The sequence below is a fragment of the Nicotiana attenuata genome, unplaced genomic scaffold, assembly GCF_001879085.1.
Source record: "Nicotiana attenuata strain UT unplaced genomic scaffold, NIATTr2, whole genome shotgun sequence".
In the NCBI taxonomy this organism is placed as follows: Eukaryota; Viridiplantae; Streptophyta; class Magnoliopsida; order Solanales; family Solanaceae; genus Nicotiana; species Nicotiana attenuata.
Window position 1 is genome coordinate 1 of NW_017672379.1, and position 10287 is coordinate 10287.

The window sequence follows — 10287 nt, forward strand, 5'->3', positions numbered from 1 at the left end:
ATCTTAGCTACATAGTATATAAGTCGGTCGGACGACGACCACACGATCCCATTTCTAAGTTCATAAGTGGACGGCGTGCCACACAATCCCATTTTCATAATATATAAGTGGTCGGCATGCCACACGATCCCATATTATAGTATATAAGTGGTCGGCGTGCCACACGATCCCATTTCTTAATATATATAAGTGGTCGGCGCGCCATACGATCCCATTTTCATAATATATAAGTGGTCGGCGTGCCACACGATCCCATATTATAGTATATAAGTGGTCGGCATGCCACACGATCCCATTTTATAATTCAAAATATCTGACTTTGTAAAGAAGGCCCCATTAGGGGAATTCGACAACATAACACTTTAACCCGGCAAGGGTACAGCTAACAACCCAAATATCCCGACAAGGGAGAGTACATAATAATAGTCTACACGTCCCGGCAAGGGAATAATCACAACACATCCTCTTTTGAATCTTTTCTTTCTCAACTATCACATTCTTGTTCGAGCCAACACTCCAAAATATACCAATCACAATTCTTCCTCAACCGTTCACATTATATGAAATTTATCAATTAAACAAGGAAGTTGTGTCACATCATTCGAATTAAAAGCAATTAAGACTCACGGTCATGCTAGACTCCGGTGCATAGACAACCGTCACCATGCCTATACACCGTACTCCACATTTAGCAAGTAGCAAATAACATCCTAATCCTATTCCCTCAAGCCAAAGTTAGAACAAACACTTACCTCGGTCCAAGAATAGCAATCAACTCTCTAATACCGCCTTTCCTCTACAATCCAACTCCGAAACAATGATATCTAGGCATAATTAGTTCAATAATATCAATAAGGGCTCAAAAATATAATCCCATAGCCTAGAAATGAAATTCCTATCATTCTTCCAAAAACACCAAAATTCGACACCGATCCACATGGTCCAAACACGAGGCTCGGACCCAAACCCAATCACCCATAACCCCACGAGTTCAAATATATAATTTATTTCAATATTCGACCCCAAATTGAGGTTGAATCACCCAAAATCCCCAAAGCCCTAACTCTACCCAAAACCCCCATTTTCTACTTTGATTTCAAGGTTTAGGACTAGTAATTTAGTAATTAATAGAGGAAATTGAAGAAAACAAGTTGAACAATGCTTACCCAAGAAGTTTTGATGAAAGGGAACTTCAATGGACTCCTAAGTGCTTGGAGAAGAAAGGAGTTCGTGTACTTTTATGAAAATCCCGAGCTACTGTTCTGTTTTTAACTTAAAAATTCGCTGGGCAAAATTGCCCTTCGCGTTCGCGGGAGAGGGGCCGCGTTCGCGAAGGGTAAACTGGGTAGGCTATCGCGATCGCGTGGAGAGAGACGCGAATGCGTAGAAGGAAATTGCTGGGGTCCAGGAACTGTTCTATGCGACCGCTTGGGATTTCACGCGAACGCGATAAAGGAGTTCTGTAGAGCTACGCGATCGCGAGGGTACAAACGCGAAGGGGAAAAGGAGACTCAGCCCTCAAGGTCAAATAACCCTACGCGAACGTGGGGCTGGAACGCGATCGCGAAGAAAGAGGGAGTAAGGCATCGCGAACGCGGGATGAAGAACGCGATCGCGAAGAGGAAATGGGCTCTGCAACAGCTGAAGCAAAATCTGCAATTTTTCTAAGTGTAAAAACACCCCGCACCACCTCCAATTCACTCCCGAGCCCTCGGGGCTCCTAACCAATCATACACACTAACTCAATAACATCCTACGAACTTATCCGGACAATCAAATCGCCGAAATAACATCAAAAATCATTGAACCAAGCCTCAAGATCATCATTTTCATTTCAAACTTTATAACTTCAAATTTGAGATATTTAGGTCCGAAACACGTCAAATGACATCCGATTTCGACCAAACTTTACAGAAAGCGCTTAACACATATTTAAGACTTGTACCGGGCGTCGGAACCAAAATACGAGCCCGATACCATAGTCTTTTAATCAATTTTCATTTCTATTTTCCTTAATAATTTCAGAAAAACAATTTCACAGAAAAATTCATTTCTCGGGCTCTCGACCTCGAAATTCGACTCCAGACATATGCCCGAGTCTCATATTTTTCTACGGACCCTCCGGGACCGTGAAATCACGGGTCCGGGTCCGTTTACCAAAAATGTTGACCAAAGTCAACTTTAATCATTTTAAAGCCACATTTTGAAAATTTTCACAGAATTTAACATATATGCTTTCCGGCTACGCGCCCGGACTGCGCACGCAAATCGAGGCAAGCAGAAATGAGGTTTTCAAGGCCTCGGAAGCACGGAAAAGAGAGAAATCCGGTGATGACCCTTTGGGTCGTCACATCCTTACATTGTAACAAGAGTATTCATAGGCCCGTTGTATTAGGGAGACATAAAAGGAAATGTCCCCGAGACAACATTCAAATCAGATGCAGTCAGAAGGTACTATGTTTGACTCAGTACTCGGTGCTAACATTCTCTAATTGGGATGACGAAGGCTTTCTTTCTCACTACCCAAACACCATTAGCCTTTTTGCAAACACTTTGAGCCGGCTCCCTATCTTTGATTACCCTCTTTGGAACCTGGAAGTTATTATTAAATGACAAAGAAAAGAAAAAGAAAAAAAACCAAAAAAAAAACAAAAAAAAGAAGAAAAAAAGAGAGCAAAAGAAAACAAAAATGAAAAAAAAACCAAAAAAAAAAAGAAAATCAAAAATAGAGTCACCTAAACTACGTTCGACTTGATTCCAAAAGGATACGTAGGCAGCCTTTCTCTGAGGTTCAGTCACACCAAAATAAAAATCCAAATTCCCCAAAAAGTGAAACTGGGGCAGATATTGTAATGTTTCGGTAATGGGTTTGCCTGAAAGGTTCCAAAGTTGTAATTCAGTCCAAATTCTTTTTACCCAAATCCTTTTCAAGTCCTTCCGATCAATCAGCGAGAATGTTTAAAGAATTAGAGGATACACTCGTTTGGAGCTGATACAATCAAAATGCGAGAAATAAAATGAGAGAGCCTTATTGGTGAAAACCCTCCCGGGCACCGTAAGGCGATGGTAAGCAGAGAAATTGAAATGAGAGAGTCTTGTTAGCGAAAACTCACAAAGAGCACTACAAGGCGACGGTGAGAAGAGAAACGAGAGAGGTTAGCTGGTGAAAACCCGCAAAGGGCGCCACTGATCGAAAAGAGGATCCTCACGACCGTTCGGCATCAACAGAACCCTGGCAAGGTTTCTTGGTTTGAAAGCATGAGTTGTGATGAATTTTTGAGAGTTGGACGGTTTACGCAGATCAGGCATCCAGTCCAAGAGGCATGTCATGCTCATTGAAGTCTGCATGTACTCCAGATAAGTCCTTCTTTCCTTTCCCCGAAAGGGATACCTTTCGTCTAAGTTCATTTGTCCATTTCATTGTTTGTTTTTCTTTGAATCCCTTTAGGTCTAATTCTGTTTTGAAACACTAAGACAAAGAAAGGATGGCAAGATTGATTTACTGGGCTTTTGTTTGACACGAGCCAATGTTCAAGAAGGCACCCAGCCTCGGCAAGGGCATCAAGTCGACCCCGACTGACCATGATTAGCCGATGCTTTGAAATTGAAAACTTTGGAAGAAGAAAATCAAATTGAAGCGCCAACAAAGGCAAAATAAAGCTGAAATGTTAAACCCCACGTGACTAACAGTCATTGGCAAAGTTTGAAAACCCAAAAGTCTCCCAAAAAGGCAACATAATATTGAAAAAGGGTAAGTATCGTCATGGCAAAGTTTGGAAAAGCCAAAGGTTCTCCAAAGTTAGAAATGCAGTTGGTATTCAGGAAATAATCAGTTGCAGTTGAAATCATTGAAGAAGATGAGTCGAGATCAAGAGATTGAAATAATCAAGCCCACAAATCGACCACCATTTTAAAACTAACGAATCTTTCTTTGTTAAAAACAAGAACATAACAGTTTTAGGAAACAGTTCGTAGAATGACGAACACCACCAAGTGAAGTTTTCAAATCCATGATTGCCTTCCAATATGCATGTAATCATGTTATTTTTAGTTTCATATTATAGGGAATCAACACCCTATCTTCAACATAGGGTACTACATCCCCTGGCTGCATTATTTTCTGCCAACATAGGGTATGACATCCCCTAGTAGCATTTCAGAGTGCCACGAGCCTCATCTTATTGTCAACACAGGGTGCTACATCCCTTGGCTGCATTACTTATTGCCAACATAGGGTACGATATTCCCTAGTAGTGTCTTAGAGTGAAACGAGCCTCATTGTATTGCCAACACAGGATACGACATCCCCTAGTAGCATTTCAGAGTGCCACGAGCCTCATTTTATTGCAAACATAGGGTACGACATTTCCTAGTAGCATCTCAGAGTGCCACGAGCCTGATTTTATTGCCAACATAGGGTATAACATTCCCTAGTAGCATTTCGGAGCGCCACGAGCCTTACCTTATTCCAACACAGGGTACTACATCCCCTGGTTGCATTACTTACTGCCAACGTAGGGTACAACATTCCCTAGTAGCATCCCCAGTGCCACGAGCCTTACCTCATTGCCAACATAGGGTACTACATCCCTTGGTTGCATTACTTATTGCAAACATAGGGTAAAACATTCCCTAGTATCATTTCAGAGCTCCACGAGCCTTACCTTATTCCAACACAGGGTACTACATCCCCTGGTTGCATTACTTACTGCCAACGTAGGGTACAACATTCCCTAGTAGCATTTCAGAGTGCCACGAGCCTTACCTTATTCCAACACAGGGTACTACATCCCCTGGTTGCATTACTTATTGCCAACATAGGGTACGACATTCCCTATTAGTGTCTTAGAGTGCCTCGAGCCTCATCCTATTTCCAACACAGGGTACTACATCCCCTGGTTGCATTACTTATTGCAAACATAGGGTACGACATTCCCTAGTAGCATCCCGAGTGCCACGAGCCTTACCCTAAATGTTGAGGAAACCTTCATTTCTAAGTCGAAGGCAATAAGAAAAAGAAGAAGGCTCAAAAGGTCTGGCACCTGGTGGTTCGGCTGTGTGAACAAGCCCAAAGGCAAGTGCTATCACTCAAGCAACCCGGGCATCACAAGAAGCAATGCCCCGCCTATCTAGCAAAGTTGAATATGCAACGTAATTCAAATTTAAAATGTCGTTTGAAACTTGTTTAGCGGCTGTTTCTACCATGTTTTGGTGTGTAGATTCGGGGAGCCACTAATCACATCTGCAATTCTTTGCAGGGGTTTCAGGAAACGCGACGGCTAAGTGAGAATGAAGTTTGCGTTATCAAGCCAATGGCGAGCCAGCACCAGCTTTAGCTTTAGGAGATATTAGTGTTTTCGTTTAGTAGTGATAGAGTTTTAGTTTAAAAGATGTTCTCTATGTACCTTCCATTAGAAGGAATTTGATTTCGGTTTCAAAAATAATGGATGCTGGTTATAATGTTTATTTTGCTAATAACTCTGCTGTTATTAAGTTTCAGAGACGTTTATTTCTACAAAGCTGCTAGAGTACATGACCTTTTTTTTCTTGATATATCTCCCATGTGCTACAACAACCAAAAGAACTAAATACATTAATCTACCACATAAAGAAAACGTATTTCTGAATTGAGTCAGACTTATTTATGGCACTTACGTCTAGGCCATATAAATCTAAATAGGATTTCGAGATTGGTCTCTGATGGACCTTTGAGTTCATTGAAAGTGGAATCACTACCAACATGCGAATCCTGTTTAGAAGGTAAATATGACCAAGAGACATTTCCTCAAAAGGGAATAGAGCCAGTGATAAGCTAGAATTAATTCACTCTGATTTGTGTGGTCCTATGAATTATACAAGCAAGAGGTGATTTTGAGTATTTTGTGACTTTCACAGATGATTACTCAAAATATGAATATATTTTATCTGTTGCGCCGTAAGTCTGAATGCTTTGAGAAATTCAAAAATTTAAGACGGAAACAGAGAAACGACATGATAAATATATCAAAACATTATGATCTGATTGTGGTGGTGAATACCTTTCTGCGGAATTCATAAAATACTTATCAGATAATGGAATTACATCTCAATTATCTGCACCGGGAACACACAACAAAATGGTGTGCAGAAAGAAGAAATAGGACTCTTATGGGAATGGTTAGATCAATGTTAAGTTATTCCGATTTGTCTCTTTCCTTTTGGGGATATGCTTTAGAAATAGCAAACTACATTCTAAATTTGGTTCCTTCAAAGTCAGTACCTTCAACTCCAATGAATTGTGGACTGGGCGAAAGCCAAGTTTACGGCACATTCGGGTTTGGGGTTGTCCAGCACATGTGGCTGAAAGGGAAAGCGGATAAATTGGAATCAAGGACAGAAGTATCCATTTTCATTGGATATCCAAAAGGAACAAAAGGCGGTTTGTTTTATTGTCCCAAAGAAAAGAAGGTAATTGTTACGACAAATGCCAGATTTTTAGAGGAGGACTATCTAACGAACCATATTCCTAGAAGTAAACTAGTTTTACAGGAATTAAATAATGGAATAACTAACGACTCAACTCTTGAACGTATCCCGGAAGCCAGCATTGACATACCACTGCATTATCGTAGTGGGAGAAATGTCAATAGGCATCAGATTGTACAAAAACAATTGCCTGACATCTCACTACCCCAAAGTAGTGGAAATAATGTTGAGCAACCTCAGATTGTTGAGCAACCTCACGTTGTTGAACAACCTAAAATTGTTATGCAACCTGAAGAATCCAAAAGCCTCTCTCGCCGCGGTCCTGGCGTAACCGCGGTAGGACCGCGGCAGAACAATGCCCCTGATTCTGCAGGGCCTTCTGACCGCGGTCCTGGCGTAACCGCGGTAGGACCGCGGCAGAACAGTGCCACTGATTCTGAGAGGCAATCTGGGAGGGATCCTGCACTCCACGAAGAAGTCAATGATATCCTAGCACCACTGCTGTGGGGAAAATAAACATTGATACTTCAGTTCAAGGAAGTGGTGAAGTGATTCAACAATAAAATCAGCCTCCACCTGTAGTGACTAGTCGTAGTGGGAGAATTATTAAAAAACCTCTCCGGTTTGCGCTCTTGGGAGAATCTTATGATAGAATCCCTGAAGAGCCTAATACAGACCTATTAATTACGACGAAGCACTACATGATACAAATGCTGATAATGGGTTGATGCTATGAAATCCGAAATGGACCATGTACTCAAATCAAGTCTAGGATCTTGTAGAACCACCTACTGGAGTCAAACCCACAGGTTGTAGATGGATCTATATGAAAAAAAGAGGAATGGATAGAAAATTTCACACTTTTAAAGCTGGCTTGTCGCAAAAGGGTTTACTCAAAAAGAAGGGATCGATTAGAGGAAACCTTTTCGCCGAGTAGCCATGCTTAAATCCATAAGGATTCTCTTATCCATTGCGGCTCATTACGATTATGAGATCTGGCAAATGGATGTCAAGACCTCTTTTCTAAATGGAAGTCTTGATGAGTGCATCAATATGGCAAAACCAGTTGGTTTCATAAAAAGTGGAAATGAGCACATGTTGTGTAAATTAAAGAAATCCATTTATGGATTGAAACAAGCTTCTAGGGCATGGAACACTTGTTTTGACGCATCGATTAAGACTTCCGGTTTTGATCAATGTGAAAATGAGTCTTGTGTCTATAAGAAGTGGAGATAAAGTTACATTTTTGGTCTTGTACGTAGACGATTTTTTGCTCATAGGAAACAATGTGAGCATGTTGAATTCAGTAAAGGAATGGGTGTTAAAATATTAGACGCATGGTTATGAGTCTAAGTGGGAGATTGTTGGGATATACTATTAACCATGCGGTTTAGACATAGTATTATATTTTGTTCTTTATGAAACAATTTTATTTAATTTATTCAATTCAATAAAGCACTATTTTAATGGATCATTTGTAACATGTGTGTCCTTTTGATTATGTAGTAGACAATTTAGTGTATGGAGTCTTAGCTCATACACAGAAGATTAAATTGTTGGTTCTCATAATTAATAAACTATGTTCACAATCGAAGATATTATAGGACAAATATCTTGATGATTGTAGCACAAGATTATTGTATAATTTGTCTTGATTATGGAGTAGGTTTACTCCCAACTTCTTGTGCTAGTATATTATACTCAGTGTATATTGAACGGGCCAAGTAGAGAAAAGGTGTTTTTTGTACTGAATACATATAAAACACTTTCTCTAATTCATTAAATGAGCTTATACTCCTAATCTTGATATAATTGTTATGATCGATGTAATTTGTTTATTGTTTTGATTTATCAAAAGGTACGACTCTATTTAGAATTAGTATATGCCTAATAAATTGGACAATAACAAATAACATTTGTGGAATAATGATTAGTTGATAGAATCCATGACTTGGTTTTGGGTTTGATGATACCCCTTTATATAAGCTTATAAGTTTTCATGTGAAAACCGGCAGGTGGATTTTGTATCCGTCACATGAGATGCTTTAAGCGGAATTATAAAGGATTTAATTAGTTAATTGAATTAAATTTTCAGTGATTTAATTTAATTAACTGGTATTTGAAATCTAAACATGGGGAGTTAAAATAAGTGTTAATGAATATTGAAATTCATATTGAGGAGTTCAATTGCAGTTTTTTAGTGGAATAAATTGCAATTAATTATAGTAAGAATTAATTCATGCTAATTTAGAATTAATACTATAATTAGTAGCCTCTTATTATTTCTGTGGTCCCTGCTATACCTAGTAAAAACCTGGACAGACTTGGGTAAAAAGTAGCTTGGGAGAAAAGTTACTCTTTTGAGTTAGAGTAGGATTCTACTTATGGAATCCTAGTCTTACACGATTTTAAGCCTATTTTAGGGCTTAAATTCGTGTATTTAATAAGGAAATGAGAGACAGGTTTCTTCGGTGTGACTAACCCTAGAGTTGTATTGTTCTTGCCCACCAAAAGCAAAAGTGTTCAAGGTTTTACTAGGCATATAGCAGAAGACTACAGCCCTGGATTCTTGCTGCTTGGAGAATTTGTGCAACTATTTTAAGAGGTTAGTGTTCCTGATCTCGTTATTATTGCGTTGTCTAGTTTACATGTAATTGATGCCTGATTGTATGCTTGCTTCCGCTGCGCATGTTCTAACAAAGTGGGAGTGTAGGATGAGATATATTAGGAGATAGTTAGGGAATGTGGGAAAAATGGTGCTGGAAAGAGGGAATGGTGTACTTAGTTAGGATTCTTACTTACTTTTTTTTACTTTTTTTTCAGATTTATGATACTTCTTCTTTCGTTAGATTTTTTTTTTAAAACTTTTACTAAGTTAAACAAATAAATAAAGGTAAAAGATCTACTTTTCTTCTTCTTTTGTTAGATTTAAAAAAAAAATTTACTAAGTTAAATAAATAAATAAAAAGTAAATATATATATATATATATATATATATATATATATATATATATAATATATATATATATATATATATAATATATATATATATGTATATTATATGTGTGTGTGTGTGGTGTGTATATAATTAAGAAAAATTATATAAATTAAAAAAATCTAATATTTACACTATAGTATATATTCATACTCTAAGAGTGTGAGTACTTTTGTATTATTTATTTATTTTTATATAAAACCTATTAAGAGCAAGATAAAAGTTTTAAAATATTAGATTAAACCTAAAAGAAATATTTACACTAAAATAGTATGGAATTCGATGTGGTCAAAAATTAGTTGTTCACAACCTGCCCCTCTTTGCTTGGAAACATGAAGAGTTTTTAGGCAAGAAAATGAACAAGGTGACTAATTTTTGACCTCACTATTATTTGTAAAGGAAAAGATGATAAAAGAAAAAGATCGACCGAGCCTTGGTTTTAGGCAGCCTACATATCCCGGGTTATAAGGGAATCAGGTCACGTGTAGTTCAAATGGAAGAAGAGTAATGAGTATGCTTAGATGGAGAGTCGAGCGAAGTTCCGTCGAGGTTCCGATCCGTGGTTCCTACTATTACATCAAATAAGTAGAAAAATTACATACTATTGAAATCTTAAGAGTTACGAAATTCCTTCTAAATGCTATCTGGAGTCTTGACTTGATTCTTGAGTTGCTTCTCCCATTGACTTTAGACTGAAACTTGATGCTCTCGATCAAAAGACTATGAAATATTCTCCCAGGCTTGATGCTTGATCAGGTAATGAGAAGATGGATTTTGACACCCTATGTCTCCGCATGCATTATGTCATAGCTGGTTGCAGCTGGTAT

General features: G+C 38.4%; 1 protein-coding gene across 1 annotated transcript; it reads left to right on the top strand.

Annotated features, from left to right (window-relative positions):
* The first annotated feature begins 6072 nt into the window (after positions 1-6072).
* Positions 6073-6981, top strand: LOC109212983. Its single transcript, XM_019376729.1, has one exon. It carries the CDS (start codon positions 6073-6075, stop codon positions 6979-6981), a length of 909 nt encoding a protein of 302 aa, XP_019232274.1.
* Positions 6982-10287: the final 3306 nt, after the last annotated feature.

Coding starts and splice junctions, on each gene's coding strand:
- LOC109212983 (XM_019376729.1), top strand. CDS start 6,073: ATGGAATTACATCTCAATTATCTGCACCGGGAACACACAACAAAATGG.